A 22,238-nucleotide genomic window follows, 5' to 3' on the forward strand; every position below is an offset into this window, starting at 1 on the left:
GATACTGCTTTTGCTTTAAATTCGTGGATTGGCTGCTAACCTTCGCTGCCCCGCGCACACGCACTCCCTCTCCCTCGCTCGGTTTCTTCCTTCCAAAAGTAGGAGATTACCTTTTCTCTGTTCCCAAACACAAAATCCAATAATCAGACCGAAGTCTTCCTCTCACAAGAAACAAAATGGCTCCCACTTTGCTGTGCAACTCGGCTTCCAACAGTTGACTCAAGAACCCACTTCCCAGTAGACTTTCCACCTTATATACACTGTAACTATTACTTCAAAGCCAGAAAGCAGACGAAGAAGAAGCTGGCGTGGGTGAAGGCCAAAATGGTAGACACCCCTACTACGCCACCGCCAAAGCAAAGCGGCGGCGAGCCACAAAAGAAGATTTGAATACTTGTTGTAGGAGGTGGGATTGGAGGGCTGGTTTTTGCGTTGGCGGCGAAGAGGAAGGGGTTTGAGGTGGTAGTGTTTGAGAAGGATGTGAGTGCTATTAGAGGGAAAGGACAGTATAGAGGTCCAATTCAGATACAGAGTAATGCATTGGCTGCTTTGGAAGCTCTTGATTTGGAGGTTGCTGAGAAGGTCTTGAAGGCTGGATGCATTACTGGGAATAGGATTAATGGGCTAGTTGATGGGATTTCTGGTACTTGGTATGACTTTTTAAATGCAATTTTTACTTTCTCTTGCATGTTATATGTTTGATTCTTCAAGTTTGTGATATGCATATTACACGGTATGTACGTATTAGTGGCTGTTTTTTTTTATCTCCGTCACAAGTATTTGGAGGAGTTATTGCCAATTCATAAAGGACCGGAAGCTAATAACGAATTTGTTACTTTTAAGTCCTTACTATTTTCGTTCACTGGTTTGGTTTCAGAAACTTATAAAACAGGGGGCTAATGATGGGACTTTGCACAAGATGTAGATTGTAGATTAGTATATCCCATGCCAAAGCATAGAGACATAATTCAGAAGTGTTAATTTTCATTTTTAACTAAATTTGTTGTTTATTTACGCTAATTGTAGTTTTCAAGATTCCTACTGCGAGAAACTTCTAATTGTCAGCATATAGTCGCATAAATTGATCTGTAGTTGGGTATCAGGTACATCAAGTTTGACAAATTCACTCCTGCAGGGGAACGTGGGCTTCCTATCACGAGAATTATAAGCCGAATGGCCTTGCAACAAATTCTTGCTTGTGCAGTCAGGGAAGATGTCGTTATGAATGACAGCAATGTTATCAAATTTGAGGATAATGGAGACAAGGTGATTCTTTTCTACTTTATTTCTTAATTTTTCTTTCTGGAATATGCTTATGGTGAATTGATGTGCCATGTCTTAGATGTCGACATTTTTGTTTTGTCCTTGTGAATTGCAATTTTAGGTCACTGTGATGCTCGAGAATGGGCAGTGTCATGAAGGTGATCTTCTGGTTGGAGCTGATGGTATATGGTCGAAGGTAGCATTCTATACCCTTTATTTACAACCTTTTTTTTTTTTACACCCTTAATTATTTAGAACATGTTTATTTATGATGCACTTTCTCTTCCTTTAAATATAGTCATTTAGCTATATGTTTGTGTGTGTGTGTGTGTAGCAAAATGACTGTCCACGATGTGGATGGAGGGATCATGTTTTCTGTCAAAGATGTGTATGGTAATATGTTGTCTTCTAAACGCTGCCATTTCTGAAGTGCTGAAAAACATCATTACCCACGGATCAATAAAGAATATTTCAAACTCAAAACATTGGGACACATGATGTGTTCTGTCACCGACAGGAAGCTGTCTGATGGTAAACAGATGTAGAACGTAAATCTCATCAAATTGATACTAAAATTGTAGAAGGCTTTTTACTTTGTAATAGGTGAGAAAAAACTTATTTGGACCAGATGAAGCTATTTACTCAGGCTATACTTGCTATACTGGTATTGCAGATTTTGTGCCCACTGACATTGAATCTGTAGGGTATGTTTCTTTTATTTGAGTCACATGTTTGCTCTTCATTTTCTTGCTGCAGGTACAGAGTTTTTCTGGGACACAAACAATACTTCGTTTCCACGGATGTTGGTGCAGGAAAGATGCAGTGGTATGGGTTTCGCAAAGAGCCACCTGGTGGTGTTGATAGTCCTCGCGGTATATATTCTTCCGATATGCTTAGCCTTTTAGATATGTGTGTGCGTGTGTTTATATTAAAGTTTAGATTTTTTTAGAATTCATTTTATAATTATTAGATTTTAACATATAATTTTATGAATTTATTTAGATTTTTTTCAAATATTTTTTACTTTAAAATTTTTTACATTATTTGTATTGTTATGAAAGTTGAACAGTCCAAGTTTTGATTTTGCAATTAATCATTAATTTAATGATAATACAATTGGAGAGTGGACGATGTGGCTTTATAAGAAAAAACTTCCCTGATTTGAAAATTATGTAATATACACTTGTAACTTTAAGTAAATTGGTTATTTGCTTGAATGATTTTTTATAAGTTTAAGGATATATGTTATATTATAACACAAATGTAATTTATAGCCTTAATTATTATTTAATAATTTGGGATAATTGATGATGTGGCTTCATGAAAGTTAAAATTGATACAAACTAACAAATATGACCAATTTGAATTCTAACTAGATGTTTTTTAATCAACACAACTGAAATTAATAAATCAACATACCAATATTCAATAGGTCTAAACATCTAGGCAACTATAGATATTACCAATTTCAGTTATTTAGTTTAATTATCAATCTAGTTACCACATATATCAAAACCAAAATCTAAGAAAGCAGTTAAATAATCAACTTATAGATTTTAGTAATGAAGTAGAAAGTCATGTGAAGAATCTCTTCAAAATCTAAAGAGAATTATATCGTCTTTACTGGAATCTTATAAAAGTGATTGCACTTGCTGATATGTCAGTCAGTTTTCTTCTGAATTAAACTTTTGATTTAACTTTTTTTTAGCCAAAACTGACATTATAATTGCCAAGTCAGGTTGTAACTTACCTTCTACAAAAACTTATGTAGACATATCAGTTCCCAAATCTAAAACCACTATGGATCCAATCAAAAGGCATACACTGTAGAAAACTTTGTTACAAATTGTTCTGACATACAAAACCTTAATATCTCCAGAAGCCCCAACTTACAACCCCAGTAAACGACCAATTCTTTCCCCACAACAATAGTTTCAAAACCTCTCGCCTTTTTCTATATGGATCACCTTTACGAAAGACCTCTTCCCTCTCTAACTTGAACTCCAATAGCTGTAGGCTTTTTTTGGTTTTGTATGAGGAAAATAATCAATGAGAGAAATTATCTTGAATGCTCAATGTGTAATCTCTAAGGTTTTCTCTCAAGGAAGACAGCATAAGAACTCTGAAAATATAGATTTGATCCCACATTTTTTTAAAAATTTGAACGTACTTTTCTTTACCCACTAAGGATGTTTCAGGAAGAGTTTTATTTCATTAAAATGTGAGTCGTTTTATAAACTCTCATATATAATGTGATGGAGGGAAAGTTACTTAATTATTGTTTACTGGAGAAACAGAAACAAAGAAAAGGAAAATAGAAAACTTTGCTTTACGTACTAATTGTCAATGTTTTACAACTTTGCAGGGAAAAAAGAAATGCTGCTTAAAATATTTGGGGGCTGGTGTGATAATGTGATAGATCTGATACTTGCCACAGATGAAGAGGCAATTCTTCAACGTGACATATACGATCGCTCATCAATTTTAAATTGGGGAAGGGTTGTGTGACCTTGCTTGGGGATTCTGTCCATGCTATGCAACCAAATTTAGGTCAAGGGGGATGCATGGCCATTGAGGCATGCCTTTCTATTTTTGATTTGGTACATCTTGATCCCATTTTTAAGTGTTATCATCATGATTATATTGATGTCACAATTAATTCAATTGGAGCTAAGCATCGCCCATAGCATGTGAGGTCATAAGCAATTTCTTCTTCTCTTGTTTTTATTTTGTATAATATGTTTGCACCATTTATCTCTGACAATTTCTTGGTCCGAATACTCTGGCCTTGAGATTTCTCTTTATTATATAAACTATGTCACCGAATACTATACATGGAAAGTCAATTATATACAACAAACGGTGCCTAACATTCCTCCATAATTCTCTTAATACGGTGCCTAATATTCTTCCTCGTTGACAGCCCCCCTCAAATTGATGCCCGTAAATCAACAAGCATCAATTTGTTACTTAAGAAACAATGTCGATGACGAGTGAGAGCCTTGGTGAAGATATCAGCGATTTGAAGTTTAGTAGAAATATGTGGAAGAGTGATAACACGAGCGTCAAATGCTTCACGGATAGAGTGACAATCGACTTCAATATGCTTCGTGCGCTCATGATAGACAGGATTGGCTGTTATCCGAATAGCACTCGTATTATCGGCATGTAGAGGTGTGGGATCAGTTTCTAAAAAATCTAGTTCAGCAAGCATACCTCAAAGCCAAATAATTTCAGAACAAACTAAAGACATCGCCCGGTATTCAAATTCTGTAGATGACTTAGAAACTCTGTCTTGCTTCTTACTCTTCCAAGAGATCAATGCATTACCTAAGAACACACACCAACCAGTGATGGAGAGACGTGTATCCGCACAACCAGCCCAATCAGCATCGCTATAAGCAGCAAGATGAGTAGAGTTGCTAGCCGAGAAGAATAAACCACGGGCAGAAGTGCCCTGAACATAGCGTATGATCCTACGAACAGCAGCCAAATGAAGATGACGAGAAGTCTGAAGAAATTGACTGACTTGCTGTACAGCAAAAGAAATGTCTGGTCTAGTAATGGTGAGATAAACAAGACTACCCACCAACTTTCGATATAAACTAGGATTAACAAGTAAGTCACCCTCCTCTTTGCGAAGCTTGACATTTAATTCCATAGGTGTATCAACAGAAGTAGCCTCCTGTAGGCCAGCTGTAGCCACCAAGTCACTAGCATACTTATGTTGATTGAGGGAAATACCAGAGGGACTACGATGCACCTCAAGACCAAGAAAATATGTGAGAGATCCAAGATCTTTCATATGAAAGGACTCTAAGAGATGGGTCTTGAGCTGGTCAAGTAAAACAGAATCGGAACCAGTGATCACAATATCATCAACATAAACTAAAAGAACAACAATACCCTTATCTAATTTTCAAAGAAACAATGAAGTATCATACTTGCTTTGCTTGAATGAAAATTGTAATAAAGTTGTGCGGAATTTATCAAACCAGGCCCTCGGAGCTTGTTTGAGACCATAAAGAGAGCGACGAAGCTTACACACATGTGAAGTTGGAGAAGTGAACAATCCCGGGGGTGGTTTCATATAAATACACTCTTTAAGATCCCCGTGAAGGAAAGCATTCTTAACATCCATCTGATGTAATGGCCAATCACTAGAAGCAGCAAGAGCTAAAATCGTACGAACAGTAGTCATCTTAGCCACAGGAGCAAAGGTCTCTTCATAATTGACACCATATTCTTGATTATTCCCAAGTGCAACAAGTCGAGCTTTGTAACGTTCCAAACGTCCATCAGATTGGACTTTGACTGAATAAACTCATTTGCAACCTAGAGGAACAATGGTAGGAGGACATGGCTCAATGTCCCAGGTGTAATTGGCCTCTAAAGCAGCAATTTCTTCTTGCATAGCTTGTCGCCAACAATCTCGCTTGACAGCATGTGAGTAGCATGTGGGAATATCAAAATTGGATAATGTAGCAGTAAGAGCAGAAGCAAACCATCCATACCTATCCGGAGGTACTGACACTCGAGAAGAGTGACGTGCCCATAAATTTAACACACACAAGGGCAGAATCCATTGGAAAACAAATTGCCGAGATAAAAAAATAGCACTAAAGATGCCAGGAAGCAAAATCACAAAAAAATTAGGAAGCTAATAAAACTGCCGAGAGGATACCGAAACTGTCAAAAGATAAATGACCCACGGACTGTGTGCTCGAAATACCACACAAAATCTCAAGAAGAATTTGTTCAGTGGATTGTCATCAGCCTCAAGAAGAACAAAAAAGGACCTGAACCCATATATATGGGGTTTGAAAATAACAGATGCTGTGTTGGAATGATTGACCGAGGCTGGGAATAATTGACCGAGGCTGGGAAAAGAGGAATAATTGACCGAGGTTGGGAAAAGAAAGAAAAAAATACACGGGAAGAGAGAAGCTACAGAACCTGCCGAGAGAAGAACCAGCAGAAGCTGTTCTCGTGTGGTTTGCCGAGAACCTGCCGAGCGGAGGGGAAATGAGACCGAGAGAAACCGAGAGGAGAGAAGACAGACCGAGTGGATGATGATTTGCCGAGAACCTGCCGAGAGGAGGGGAAATGAGACCGAGAGGAGAGAAGAGAGACCGAGTGGATGATGATTCTGCAGAACCGAGTGGATCCAACGCAAAGAGGAGAGAAGAGAGAAACCGAGAGGAGAGGGACCTGCAGAACACGAAGCCAAGAACAGAGTGCCAAGAAACTGCAGAACACGAGATGATGGTGCCAAGAACCTGCCGAAAGACAACTCACAGAGTGCCGAAAGATACAGAACAGAACAGCTTGGTCGAAAATTTCTGTAAGAAAAAATTTCTGTAAGATCACACTACTAAGATAGACCGAAACACAAGAAAATTTAAAAAAAGCTCTGATACCATGACAATTTCTTGGTCCGAATACTCTAGCCTTGAGATTTCTCTTTATTATATAAACTATGCCACCGAATACTATACATGGAAAGTCAATTATATACAACAAACGGTGCTTAACATTCCTCCATAATTCTCTTAATACGGTGCCTAATATTCTTCCTCGTTGACAATCTCATCCTGGTGGGATAGTTGAGTGAGCTAAGATTTGTTTGCACCATTTATTTCATCCTGACTGGATAGTTGAGTGAGCTAAGATATGTTTGCACCATTTATCTCATCCCGACAGGATAGTTATCAACTGGCATTGGAACTTGATAAAGCATGGAGACAAAGCATTGAACTAGGAAATCCTATTGATATTGTTTCTTCTGTAAAGAGGTAATATGTCATTTTTCTAGTAAGATTTCAGAAGTGTATTCAATTTCAATACTAAAATCGATTGTTTTACCTGATAACTGTATGATTGTAAAACTCTGTATAATAAGAAACAACAAGGGTATAGCTGGAACCCTTTTTTCTTTTCAAGTGAATACATCATGACCACAAGGTTATAGGGAGAGGAGGGGAGTTGACCTGGTGATCTTTCCTTCATGATATGTTGTCATTGATACCGTGCTACCCCATTTATTAGGATAAATCACAAAAATTTGGAAATAACACAGTTGTGTTTAGTTGAGTTGACTTAATAAATCACTCTTCACATCAGATTATTCCCAAGAATAAGCTTTATTGGTCTTACATTAATGTCGTTTAAGTTTTGGCTGCCATACAGTTTCTCAGACAACATTAAAACTAAATGATTTATGGTCTCTTCAATAGTTCAATGTCACTCAATCTTTTTTGGGTCCCCCCAGATATGAGGAATTTAGAAGAATATGTGTTGTTGTTATTCATAGAAAGCTGCATTGATGTCTTCAATTTACAAGGAGTTATCTGGAATGGGATGTGGTCCATTATCGGTAGGAATTCAATTGCACAAAATAATAACGAAAAATAAAAGGAGATTGATGTTGCAGTTGGTATTCTGTATGGATATTCATGGTGCCTACATACCTAATTGCAGTTTTTGACGAAGTTTAGGATATGATATCCCAGGATAGTTGGTGGGAGGTTTTCCATTGACTTGGTGATGCCCCTGTTTTTAAGTTGGGTCTTAGGGGGTAACGGATAAGATCTTAAGAATCAATGTTTTTTTATCATGCTCAAGTTGTTCTCTTGTTTTACTTTTAACTTCTGGAAGATCATAAATTCCATGTAAGTTATTTTCATGCGGATGCTTCTCAATTTTTAAATGTCTCGCAAAATAATTTTTTCAGGATTTTTCATTATTTTACTTTTTTTATTTTTGGAAATTATGTGGGGAATTGATTATGAACACAATTGTTCCGCTTTCAAATTTCCATACTTCAATTCATCTATACAACATTCATGTTGGAAATCAAAGCCAATGGTAAGCACAAGGAGCTACTAAGTAGTAACCATAGTTAAGCACTGAAAAAATATGCTTTTAAAAATTTTCTTAGTTCACTTTTCAAATTAACCTGAAAGAATAGAAAGATGAATAAAAAATGACCTTTCAGCTGTGGTAATGGACCACTTTTTTGCATCAGTTTGTTTTTTTCAACTGGTTTTTTCATTTGCAGCTCAAGACTTGAAGGGAGTTCACCATGTTGAAGACTCTCAGACAAAATATGTTGCTCAAGTAATAAAATTGCTTACTTTTGCGATTTTGGAAACAAAGTATAGCCCATCCCATTATGTGATCTAAATTAATGTATGATCTGGATGCTAATATTTCGTCAATCTTTTGTGAAGGCAAATGATCAGTTACGCAGATGGTTTGAAGATGATGATGCATTGGAGCGGGCTATTAACGGAGACTACATCCACATAAGTCCAATATTTGTGAAGGAAAATGATTTGTGAATGTCATTCCTTGATATATATTTATCTTGTCTGTTTGCTATAGATGGTTTTTGTTACCATGTGGAAATGAAACTGGCCATTCACAACCTATTTGTTTGAGCAGAGATGAGAGCAGGCCCTGCATTATTGGGTATGGCAATTTTGATGAACCCTTTCTTTTTGTTTCGTATAAAGCCTGGTTTTTAGATGCATTAAACACATATATATAGAATCCTACCCAGTGCTAGCTCCAGTTTGGAATTGTTCTTATTCTCTTCTATCTTCTATTCCCCATGAATCCATGATTTACCAATCTTTTCACCAAATGAAAATTCAGCAATTGTTTTATGTATTATTTTGGTTGCAGGAGAAGAGCACATGAGGACTTTCCAGGAACATCAATAGCAATACCTTTGGCACAGGTGACGTTCTCAGTTTCCTCCTCTTTTTGGTGTTCAAGGTTCGGTTATGACTAGTTTTTTCCCTTGCAACTATATGGATCAGGTTCTGAAATGCATGCTCGTGTTAGCTACAAGGATGGTGCCTTCTTCTTGACTGACTTGCGAAGTGAACATGGTATCTGGATCTCTGAGTAAGTAATGGAAATCAGCATACAATTGATGTGTTTATATTTTTTATTTAGATTATATATATTAGACTTAGTGACTCATCTACAGCACATTTTGACAAACAGATGGAATGCATACAGGGCAGCTCGACAATAACAGAATGGCAGAGTCATGAACCACGCCACAAACAACAGCAGACCAATATTCCTTCTTATTCTGTCCAGATTAGAACTGTAGATAAATCAGTTAGCAATTCTCTCAAGTTGTACAAATAATATTTCTTTTCTATTTCTCGTACAGCCCTTTGATTTACTGCTACTCTCTGTATAAATACCAACACCTTCAATGAGAATGTAAGGAGGTTTTTCTCTGCATTATGTTTTCAGCTATGTTAATATGGTATCAGAGCTGTCGAGACTAATCGTCAGTACTCTGCTATCATGGCTGCTTCCTCTTCCTCCCCCACGCTTTCTTCTTTCTCCCATATAGTCACCACAAAGTTATCAAATGATAACTACCTTCTATGGAAGGTATAGATTTTAGCTTATCTATGGGGACAAGATCTCTATTCCTTCGTTGATGGCTCAGTTTCTCCCCTGACACATTTTCTTAGCAACCATTCAACAAAGATCGACCTACATGTCAGGTTTGCAACAAGTTTGGACATGATGCATTACAGTGTCATTACCGATTTGATCACTCTTATCAATTTGAAACTCCAAAGTCATTTTCAGCTCATTACACTGCTCCTGACTCCTTGACTGATTCTGCATGGTATCTCGACTCGGCTGCCACACATCATATTACTAATGACTTGTCTAACTTGAATATTTCTTCTGAACAATACATTGGTATTGACTCAATAAGGGTTGGCAATGGCTTTGGTATACCCATCCATAATATTAGTGATTCTCATTTCTCTGTTAACTCTTCCAGTTTTTCTCTTCACAACTTACTACATGTTCCCAACATTACAAAAAATCTAGTTTCATTTCTACATTTTTGTATTGATAATTCATGCTATTTTGAGTTTCACTCGTCTCATTTCTCTGTGAAGAACAAAAAGACCAAGAAAGTGCTCTTCACAGGGCCCACTCATAATGGGCTCTATGTTTTTCCTTCTAAGCTGTCATCCTCTTCCAGTCCATCTGCTGACCTTGGTGAACGGATAAGTCTAGCTCAGTGGCACCGAAGGCTAGGCCACCCTTCTCTCGCTCTCGTCTCACGCGTTCTTCACTCAAAATGTCTACCACTCATGTCAACTACTTCTTCCTTTTATTATTCAGAATGTCCACAATAGTCATCAACTGCCTTTTTATAATAGTCGGTCTGTTTCTACTAGACCTTTACAGTTAGTTTGTGCTGATGTTTGGGGTCCATCACCTTATGTTTCTAGACTTGGTTATAAATACTATCTTTCTTTTGTTGATCAATTCACACGTTACACTTGGTTCTTTCCTCTCAAACTAAAGTCGGATGTTGCAAACATATTTGTTACATTCCTACCTTATATTGAAAGATTATTTAATACCAAACTCATAACTCTTCAAACAGATGGTGGAGGGGAATTTAAACCTCTTACTACCATTTGTCAAAGATTTGGTATTACACATCAACTCTCATGCCCTCACACGCATCAACAAAATGGACTCGTTGAAAGGAAACATCGACACATTGTTGAAACTGGATTAGCACTTTTGGCTCATTCTTCTTTACCCTTTACCTATAGGGCTGATGCTTTTGAAACTGCTGTCTATTTAATAAACCTTCTTCCTTCACAAATTCTTAAAAATAAATCCCCTCATTTCCTTGTGTACAATTGTGAGCCTGATTACAAATTTTTAAAAGTTTTTGGATGTGAATGTTGGCCCAATCTCAGACCTTATCTCTCACATAAACTCAGTTTTAAATCCACTTCGTGTCTTTTCTTGGGTTACAGCCATTCACATAAGGGCTATAAGTGTCTAGATGTAAGTAAAAACAGAATGTACATATCTAGAGATGTGGTTTTTAATGAGGTCTCATTTCCCTTTTCTACTACACGGCCCGCTCTAATCAATTCTCCCCCTATTTCTAAAAAGGCCTCACTACCACTTTCTCTTCCTTCCATCCTTGGACCTGGCCCAAGTCCAGAAAATTCTCATCTTCCAGAATCACCACACTTACCTTCCTCTTCATCGCCTCACTCATCCCCTGCATCTGAAACAACTTCAACCCCCCCTCCTCAAAATACTAATTCAATCTCTTCTTCTCAAAATCCATCTTCTTCAAATCTCATACCACCCCGTTCTCCCATCATCACACGTGCCCAAACAAACTCCTCTAGACCCCGCAACTTCACAGATGGTACCATACCTTATTGTTTCACTACCCATGTTTCGGTTCCTGATGAACCATCAAGTTATTCAACTACTTCTGAGTTTGCTGAATGGTGTGCAGCTATGCAACAAGAATTTACAGCTCTCCAGGAAAATCAAACATGGTCTTTAGTACCACATTTTCCCACTGCTAATGTGCTTGGTTGTAGATGGGTCTTCAAACTAAAGCTTATGGCTCTTTTGACAGGAGGAAAGCCTGCTTAGTTGCAAAGGGATTTCATCAACAGCATGGTTTGGACTACCACGAGACCTTTAGTCCTGTGGTCAAGCCTTCCACAATCCGATTGATTCTCTCTATAGCAGTTACAAGACAATGGCCTTTGAGACAACGAGACCTTTAGTCCTGTGGTCAAGCCTTCCACAATCCGATTGATTCTCTCTATAGCAGTTACAAGACAATGGCCTTTGAGACAACTTGACATTCAAAATGCATTTCTGCATGGGTCTCTAACTGATGAAGTCTATATGCAACAACCTCAGGGATTTGTGGATTCAGCACACCCAACTTTCATCTGCAAATTACATAAAGCTATATACAGCCTCAAGCAAGCCCCAAGAGCTTGGTTTGCTCAACTTAGCACTTGGTTACTTGACTATGGATTCAACTCCTCCAAGGCAAATCCCTCTGTTTTTGTTCTCAATTACAATGGTATTCAAGTTTATTTTCTGGTCTATGTCGATGATATAGTGCTTACCTCTTCACATCAATCTGCCATTGACAAGCTTATTCATGATTTGAGTCGTGCTTCCCAATTAAAGACCTCGACATCCTCTCTTATTTTCTTGGACTTGAGGTTGATCATATGACTACTGGTTTGCTGTTGTCACAGAGAAAATACATTAAGAACCTGCTCATTCGAAGCAAAATGCTCCTTGCCAAACCCATTTCATCACCAATGGCAGCCTCTCTCAAGTTTTCAAAATTTGATCCATCTGATTTTGAAGATGCTACCCTCTAACCGTAGCATTGTTGGAGGACTTCAATACTTGTCTTTAACTCGGCCTGACATATCTTTTGCAGTAAACAAAGTATGCCAATTTATGCATACTCCCAAAGCCTCTCACTGGAGTGCAGTCAAGCATATCCTAAGGTATCTAAAATCCACAATTAATTTTGGGCTGTTTTTCAAGACTCAGTCCAGTTTTCAGCTTCATGCATACTCTAATGCTGATTGGGGGGTTGCCCCGATGATCGTCGATCAACTTGAGGGTATTGCATTTATTTGGGTCATCACCTTATTTTTTGGAGCTCCAAAAAGCAAAGCACTGTGGCTCGCTCATCAACTGAGGCAGAGTATAAATCTCTTGCATCTTCTGCAGCTGAAACCATTTGGTTACAAACCATCCTTCGTGATCTAGGAATTTTTCTGCCTAAAGCTCCTACCTTGTGGTGTGACAACATAGGAGCTACTTACCTCTCAGTGAACCCAGTATATCATGCCAAGACCAAGCATATGGATATTGATATCCACTTCGTTCGAGATAGGGTGGCTGCCAAGACATTACAAGTTGACACCCCATTGGACTCGACTGTGCGTATTAGACTTAGTGACTCATCTACAGCACATTTTGACAAACAGATAGAATGCATACAGGGCAGCTCAGCAATAACAGAATGGCAAAGTCATGAACCACGCCACAAACAACAGCAGACCAATATTCCTTCTTATTCTGTCCAGATTAGAATTGTAGATAAATCAGTTAGCAATTCTCTCAAGTTGTACAAATAATATTTCTTTTCTACTTCTCGTACAGCCCTTTGATTTACTGCTACTCTCATACCAACACCTTCAATGAGAATGTAAGGAAGTTTTTCTCTGCATTATGTTTTCAGCTATGTTAATAATATATACTACCATTTTCTTAATTTTATTCTCTGTATATATGTGCAGTATTGAGGGGAGACGGTATCGGGCCACTACAAATTTTTCTTCCCGTTTCCATCCATCAGATACCATTGAGTTCGGTTCTGATAAGAAGGTGGTAGATAATCTCGATATCATGAATCTTATATGAATATATATAATATGATGTCTGTTGAGTCTGGATTCAGTGCATGTTTGACATAGCCGTTGCCTAACCAAGGAAGTTCCACATGATATTCATAATGTTCTTGGTCTTATCTCTTTCTTAGGAAATTTGAAGATTTTATTTTCTATACGTTTCATCTCTTGTGCCATCTTATATGAGCTTCAGTACTGCACATATAACAGATAGGTCTTGCAAAATGAAATGTTAAGTTTGCTTGTGATGACTTTTGTGCCTGTTTTCCCTTTTTCTTCTTTTTATTGCAAATTAATTTCGGAAACTTGGGTTTCCACCTTGCAAAATATCTGGTTTCTAACGGGCCCTCAGGATTTTCTCGAGAAAATTTGTTGTTGAAAATAGTTAGTATAAGGTGCTTTTTCATATTTTGATTACATGATTCTGATGTCTGGATTCCCACCAATGTGCCCATGTTTTTTCTTTTTATTGGAATGATATGCTCCGGTTCTAGGCATTGTCTAAAATATGCAGGCAACATTTCGAGTTAAGGTGATGAGATCTTCTCCAAAGATTGCGGAGGAGAGTGTAATACTCCAGACGGTAAGAAAAATGTAGTTCGTTCTTTAGTTCGCACAGGAAATTGTGCAGCATTTAATCAGAGTGGAACTGGAATTTTAATGATCTGCTGCATTTTGGAGAATTGCACATGAAATATATATACATCCCCTTTTTTTCTTATGATAAAGACATGTTATGTCAATCAACTTCATTTTCCTTAAAGTGCAAAAGGATCAGTTACATGACATAGCGAAAAAAGGTTCACTGGTCTCACAGTTCACTACATACTTTATTAATGTTTTTTGTCTTAAAAAGATTTATCTCAACCTCTGTGACATTGAAATCCGGCTCAGTGCCATTAGATATCTAGGAGTGGAGCAGATGTGGACAGCTAAAGTTATTGAGACGAGAACTTTAAGGAAATGGAGATCAGGGCAGCCCCGGTTGTGTATCTCATAAGGCTGTATGGAGATCAGGGCAGCCCCAGTTGTGGTACGAATATTTGGTTTATTGTTTCTCTTTCTTTCTTTCAACATGCATGATTGTTTTGGATTATCATCAAGTGATAAAGACTTAATACCAAACCATATAGCTCCATTGACAATGTAGCACTTAGCCCAATTAGAATGTAAAAAACAAAGCAGAGATTGCAGCAGCAATGGCACAAGAGTCCAAGACATGAGTACGCCTCCCCCCTAATATCAACGTACGTGACGTGAATGGTCTCCATCGATCCCAGATTCCCAAGTCCTGATCTTAAAATGTCTTTAAAACTTTGAATTTCCACCCGTATCTATCACATATTCACATTAACTTCCAAACGAGCTGCTGCTGTCTTCCTTTTCATGACAAAAGTAGAATCCCCCCCGCTAGACACCCGGCCCCTCTTGCCGATTAGATTTCATGCATGCATGGGGGGGGTGATATCAGAACGCTGACTCTTTCTCAGACAAACTTCCCCACCACCACCCTAGCTCCTAATTGGCAACCTCCCCACACAAAAGACAAACCCTTGATTAATCCTCACCAGCCCCCACCGCGGGGCATCTTATCCGGTGCTTCACCATGTGTTTCGGTGCTCTGCAGTTGTTCTGCGTACATCTTTGCTCAGTCTCAGCCATGTGACTCAGATGTTTAAGCTTCTGAAGTTGTATATTTATGCATTTGTTCCTTTCCATGGTCGATTTGAGAGACCGCAGAGGTTGATGTTGTAAAAAGCCTTTACAAACAATCATGGGAATAGAAATAGAAAAGTACTATTTTCAAGTAGCGGCATAACGGACCCTGTTTAGTCCAGTTTTAAATATTTTCTGATAACTGAACAAGTATATACTGATTTTAAAAATTTAAGAACCGATACTAGACCGATTCATTACTGAAATCGGGACTTCCGAATTTTTCAGTTTCGGTCCAATGTGGTTTGATTTTTCCGATTTTACAAATAAAAAAAAACCAATATTCAACAAAATTTTAGTAAATGATTGACCATATCCCTAATTTTATATTATATTAATGTTATGTTATAAAATTAAAATTTATATGTTATATCAAAATTCAAATATTATATTAAAATTATAAGTTTAATTTTATGTTATATCAAATGTTATATTAATTTTATAAGATTTTAAAATTTCATGTTATATTAATTAGCAATTTAGTATATAATATATATAATATAAAAAATTATTAAAAAAATACTTTATATATATTATAAAAATAAAAAATAATACATATTTTATTAAAAAAAAAGGCGCCGTACATGCGCAATTTAAGTAGCATTACTACTAAAACTGTTTACAGGCTTTATAAGTCCTCAAGACCTGCACACACACACACCAGCTATTTAAGAGCTAAGCCTATGCTCATATTTAATTCTTATATCTTATTTTTCTGTATAGCTCAAAGACTAGATATGGGGCCTTGCATGTGCCAGAGGTGACGGTGTATACTGTATACACTTGAAGGAGAGGACATGAATGCAGGCGGTGGATACGCACGTGACAAGATCAACGTTGAGTTCAGGTGGTGGCGACGGCGACTCTTGACTGTTGAGGTATATTTATTGATAAGAAATGATATTTATAATTGTAAAGTACTCAAACATCGCATAATTTAAAAAAAAAAAATAAGTATAGAAGATATACACTTAAAAAATTAATTTTTAAATAATAAATTCTAATTTTTTTTAAAACGGTTGTGCGACGTCGGACACTTTATGATTATATGTATTATTACTCATCTATTGATAGTATAGCTTTTATTCGTTTATTTATTTTTGTTTGTAATTTTCGGGCTGCTCTTGTAAGTGCGTTTTGTCAGGTTTAATTATTTTGCATCAGGATTTCTTATTAGTTATTATAAATGATGCTATGCAAGAACAATGATAAAGCTGTATACTACAATTTTTTTTTTTTTTTTAAAGTAGCGTATAAATCTAGAATTTTTATAAAATAATTTTTTTTTTAATAATTTTTTTTTTTAAAGAAAGAAGAGAAGTCCGCGATGATTGCCCGTAACATTATTATTATTATACGTTACCATATTTGTAATTAAAGTTTATATTAATAACAAATCTATGTGCGTACAGGTACCCCACGCTCGATCACATGTGGACCTGCACAAGATGTCTCCCCAAACGTGTTCAAAAATCAAAACCAGATCAAAAAACAACTAGAAAGAGACCAAAGTACCACTCCAAACTCAAATCCAATCCCAAACAACGAATCATGTTAGGCAAAACACCCTTAAAAATCAAGTGTTCCAAAAGCCGTGAAAGGCTCCACACTTTTGCATCCTCTCCCAAACTCACTCAGGTACGGATATATCCTCTTTAGACCCCACCTATCATGATTCCAATAATCCACCACCATCCCCCTTAACTACACCCAGACATCCAAATCCACTTTCTCACCCCCCAAACAACCTAAAATAAAGCACACACCACCTCGTTGTTCTGTCTCTCTAAAGCTAAACCGGGGGAAAAGGTTTCTGTGTCATATATCTCCTCTCCTGCGTAGCCTTCCCATATCTTTTCTCCAATTCCAATGAATAAACGAAGTATTAATTAAGACTAATTATTATATATCCGTCCGTCCCTTAAATTACTTTCTAAAAAGAAGAGACTTTCCGCAGACAATATTATTATTATTTCCTTTTAATTTGCCATTGCCATCCCGAGAATCCAACCCCCCTAGCCCTTGTCTATCTACAACACAAACTCACCACCATAGCCGAGAAGGAAGCACCACCATCCCCAAGCAGCATTTCTACAAAGACACACGTGCAATTATAGAAACTAGAGCCCCCCACCCAATTCAGCTCCACAATATTCCATTCCATACAACAAATTAACTTTAAAATTATTTTTAAAGAATGAGCTGTAGACACCAACTCCAAAGGAATATAAAATTTAAAAATATTTTTATTTATTATTTTATTTTATTTATATATATAAAAATAAGTCTAACGATGCAATTTGAACAGTTTGATAGTTTTAGACGCTATGTTTCATAGTACAACATTGCCTTCCCCGAGGTTTTGATATTTTTTGTTTTTTTACTCTCAAAAATATAAAAATCTCGATTCTCGATGCCTCATGACCGGTAAACCGATTCAGCCAGTTTCCCTATTCTTTCCGCGAGCTCCGGCGACAGCTTCTTTACCGGTTTCCTCTCCTTCTCCCGTCGAAAATCGAAACCCAACGCATCCGAGACCTCTTCTGCGCTCCATCCGGCTTTTCGGAGGGAATCGGAGAACCGATCCGCTTTCAAAAGCAGGGCGTCGAGAACCGCTTGGTTATCTAGTAAAACCATTTCTCCTCCCTCGAAGAATCCGGAAGACGAGACTTGGACGATTTCCGATATGTCCGACTCGCTCCATCCCCCGCCTCTCAAAACGGATCCTATTTGTTCCATATACCCATCCACCCATTCCGGTATTTCGGACCTGGGCATGTCGAAGAACCGCTCCGGGGATGAGCTCGACGACGAAGATGAGTTTCTCCTGCGACGATCGACCGCGGCGTCGCTCCAGAATTCTACCCATCTTGGCGTCCTCGCTCCTGTCGACCCCAGACCCGTGTCCAGGCTTCTGCGTGGGAAATATGAGGACGACCCGGCCGATTTCTCGCTCACGGATCTTTGCCTTTTGAGAACCTGAGGATCGGACTGGGAGCTGCGGAAGAGAGATTCACGCTCGAAGAAATCCGAAAGATCCAAACCGCAACAGAAGATACGGTTCTCGTCCACGAAGAAGATCGGGTTTCCGGCTAAACACGGGTTGCAAGGAATGTAGCAATGGTTGAAGATGGGAATCAAGAGGGGAGCTCTCTTGAGGGCATTCCGGGCAACCCGTAAAGCCTTTTCCGGGTCGGACGGTCTGAGGCCCCAGGACTTGGACCAAAGAGTGTTCCTAGCAATCTGTAAGGAAATAGCGGCGATGGGAAGGTCGAGCGAAGAGCGAAGATGGAGCCGAGCTCCCGCGGCGCGCCAGTCAGGAAATCCAGGGCCTACGGGTAAACCGGCAGAGAGTACGGCGCGGAGGTCAGGGGGGAATGCGAAACCGAACTCTGCTTCTGCAAGGGCAAACTCGGCGTCGGAGAGCCCGTGCTGTACCTGGGTCCCCGAATTCTGAAGATGGGTTATGACTTTGTCGGCTAGAGAAGAGAACGAAATGAGACCGTTGCGAACAGGAAGGGACGAGGCTGGAGAAGGTGCAGCGGCTCGAGCAGAGAGACGGCGGAGACCGGCTAAATGGGCCGGGTTCAGACCGGTCATTCTCCGGTCAACGTCGACCATTGTGGTTTAGAAGAGAGAATATAAAGACTTTGCCCTTCTCCCGTATCAGCTTCCGTTAATGCCCAAAGATTCGGTGCGGGAAACTCAGAGCTTAATGAGGAAGGGGGTCAGTCTTCTTGAAAGGAAGAAACTGTCTGTGAATGAATGGGGTAACGTGTGGTGAGGGGTGCAGTTGAAACGAGGAAAGAGTGTGGGAGCTGAGGACTGCTTTTCTGAGAAAATTCTGCGTGAATGAGGAAAGGAGGCTTTGAGATATTTATAGCTCTGGTGGTAAGAGTGGAGCCCACGTACACACTTCAAGAATTATTTTGAGCTTCGTAAAGAAACGTTCAAGTGGACTCTCTAAATTACCCTTGGATTTTTCACATAATGACTAATAGAACCCTGAAGTAAAGTACTAGTAAAGTATGGTCACAATTTCAGTCGTTGAACAACGGCTCTTTTACGGTGAAATAAAGCTCTTTGTGATTGAGATCTGATTTTATTGTCCGTATGTCAGCCTCCTATATACATTATACTTTATTGTTTAATTTATTTATAAATCATATAATTTAAAAAATAAAGATTAATTAATGATTATTCTTTATTTTATTTTATTAAAAAAAAATTGAAAAGCTTGGAATCTAAATTTTTTTATTTATAGAATCAGATCATAATCTTAAACTTAGTCTTTACTTTTTAAACATTCTGTCTTAAGACGTAATGTTTATGAAACCTGTCTTAGAATAGAGTGTTGGATCATGTCATTTACAAAAAAATTTATGTATTGAAGAGTTTTAAAAACATTAATTGATTTGTATTATGTATATTTCAAGTTAAAGTTGTATTGTCTCTTTATACGAATGAATGAATGGAGTATGTTTTTTTAAAAAAAAAAAACATGTTAGAAAAATGTGTTGCGAAAAAAAAGGTAGCCTGACAAACATTTTTGTCTTGAGCTCCTTAATGCAATCAATCAATGGAACTTAACGAGGTTTAGGAGTGTCTGGTATGGGGGTAAATCTATGGCCCCATGAGTAATTATTATGCATTTGGTAGACAGCGGAGATAAAAGCAAAGGGCCAACAATCATCCTGCCCCATTGTTGTACTCTTAACGTTAATTAATTACTACTTTTCTTCTACTTCTACTTCTACCAATTTTCTACTTTGTGATGTAAATTGATAATTAAATAAAATGACACTCACGGGCTGCCCGAGCTTTCATGCTATGCTTGCTCTCAAATTTGATGGTTGAGAGGTTGTAACTACATACATATACACCTTCTAATTAATGTTTTTCGAGGTAGTAACCTTCACATACTTTTAGGTAATATATACATATATAGTTGGTGGGTGTACTCACGTGCATAGAGGAGCCCATGGGAAATCAATCTACTCTTTGTCCCCCCTTGTTCCCAATACGGGTTTTATCCATGTTTTAGTCTTGATTTAATAAAATTCAATAAAAATTATTTGAGTGATCAATGATCAAAATCTGTTGTGTGCCGTTAAAAGTCTATATTATAAAATTATTAATTAATGATATAATTGAAGTCTTATTTGGATGGTAAGAACTTTTTATTTTTCTACAACGTAAGATTTCATATACCAGTTATTATTATCACTTATCAAAATGAGATATCACACTTGTAATTTTAATTAACAATATAGCAAAAAGATTTAAAAATCTAAGAGGTTAAGACTTGTATATGCATGTTGACAACTTGACACCCTACTTGTTGGAATTTATTTTGTTTTGGCTTCCAACATCTATCGAATAAGTTAGACAATTTTAAGATCACACATCAATGTGATTTCTCTTCAAGTTTAACCATCAAGGTTGTCGTATTCAATATCATTTCGAATTTAAGATTTGCGTAACATTGTTAATATGGTAGACATATATCTTTCAAAAAAAAAACATATGGTGGACATGATATTGACACATGTCACATCAATCACATATCACAATAGTTGTATTATGATCATCACCTAAATAGATCTACTTAAAAAAGATTATAAGAATAGATGGATCAATAATTTTGAATTAAAAAGATATATAACATGGAGCATCTTAATATATATGAGAGATTAGAACTTCTTATAGAGAGCTTAACCCCGTTGTGAATTTACCGATGATAATCAACTGGAAAAAAGATCGAAGTTGTTAGTTTCGTACACTGATTAATAATTGTAATCAAACATCAATCGAAAGTTAAGGGCCACGTGATTTTGAAATTGATATTCACCAAAGTTTATTAAAAAAAGTTTACAATTTTTAATGCTTTCAGATGTCGGGTTGACCTGGTTTTTTTTTTTTCCCCCTTCCTTTTGAGTTATTGATTTAGAAAGTACTATCAAAAGAAGGTAACATGCATGTGAAATCAGTCGCCTTGAATATATCTAGATATATCTTTGGTTAGAGAAAGTGTGAGTTTTGGGTAAGAAAGTGTACGTTATATCGATATAAATGTTTAATAAAAATAAGTTTATAAATTAATGTGATTTCATTTGATTACGTTAAAATACATCTCGTCAACGATTTGGTTTTCTTGCATGTTCTTATAAGCTAATATTCAATCGTAATGACAATGGAACTCTTTAATAGGGAATTAGTAAAAGGTTGAGTGATGCAATTTTTCTCATTAGACAAATTGTCTACTTGCAATGTCTGATTAGTTTGGAAGTAACTTGGATACCAATCATTGCTGAACGAATGACTTGTTAGAACTTCTGAGGCTTACGCATGCCCACATGACATACAAACCAAAATTTTGAATTATATTCGTTTTAAATTATGAATCAATTTAAAATATCATATCAATTGATATGTTTGGCGATAATAAGATTTAGAATGAAAAGTAGCATTACCCAGTTTTAATAACTTCTATATATCTAAGTCTCAAGTATGCCTCTGCCCATGATCTACATGTGATGTGTGTGTGTGGGGTTGGCTTAGATTCATGGGACTTTGGATGGAACAAGTAGCATGATGCATTAACTCAAAACACGAGGAAAGAAAATGGGATTGGGATTTGGTTGGGTGAATGCATGAACGAAAGAGCATGGTCTCACGAAACCAAATCAGAAGCAACAAAATTCTAGGAAAAGTCACAAACGGTTGTGTCAACGAGGAACCAGTTGGCCGCACATGACTCCATGATATACCTATTCGTAGATATGTCATGCCGTTGTCTTGTGTTTGGAATTGGTAGGCAAAGTTGGGGTCCAATATTTTATAATATCAAAAATTGCCAGATCATGAATTGAATGTATTAATCTCTCAGTGGACGTACGTACGTAGTGGGCAACATTGCTTTCGATCTTGTCTTCCCCGATCCAACAATTATGTTCCCCTAAACTCTGATTAGTCCAACTTTCGGTA

At 37.5% G+C, this 22,238-nt stretch overlaps 1 protein-coding gene and 1 pseudogene across 1 annotated transcript; one reads left to right on the forward strand and one right to left on the reverse strand.

Annotated features, from left to right (window-relative positions):
• Positions 1-324: 324 nt before the first annotated feature.
• Positions 325-14,535, forward strand: LOC122301594 (annotated as a pseudogene).
• A 2,942-nt stretch (positions 14,536-17,477) lies between these two features.
• On the reverse strand, positions 17,478-19,110 carry LOC122296333. Its single transcript, XM_043105939.1, has one exon. The coding sequence runs from the start codon at positions 18,870-18,872 to the stop codon at positions 17,670-17,672; it is 1,203 nt and encodes a 400-aa protein (XP_042961873.1). The 5' UTR covers positions 18,873-19,110; the 3' UTR covers positions 17,478-17,669.
• Positions 19,111-22,238: the final 3,128 nt, after the last annotated feature.

Source organism: Carya illinoinensis, chromosome 2, assembly GCF_018687715.1.
Source record: "Carya illinoinensis cultivar Pawnee chromosome 2, C.illinoinensisPawnee_v1, whole genome shotgun sequence".
NCBI lineage: Eukaryota > Viridiplantae > Streptophyta > Magnoliopsida > Fagales > Juglandaceae > Carya > Carya illinoinensis.

What these genes read in the sequence shown, in the direction of transcription:
- LOC122296333 (XM_043105939.1), bottom strand. Translation starts at nt 18,872, where the DNA reads ATGGTCGACGTTGACCGGAGAATGACCGGTCTGAACCCGGCCCATTTA.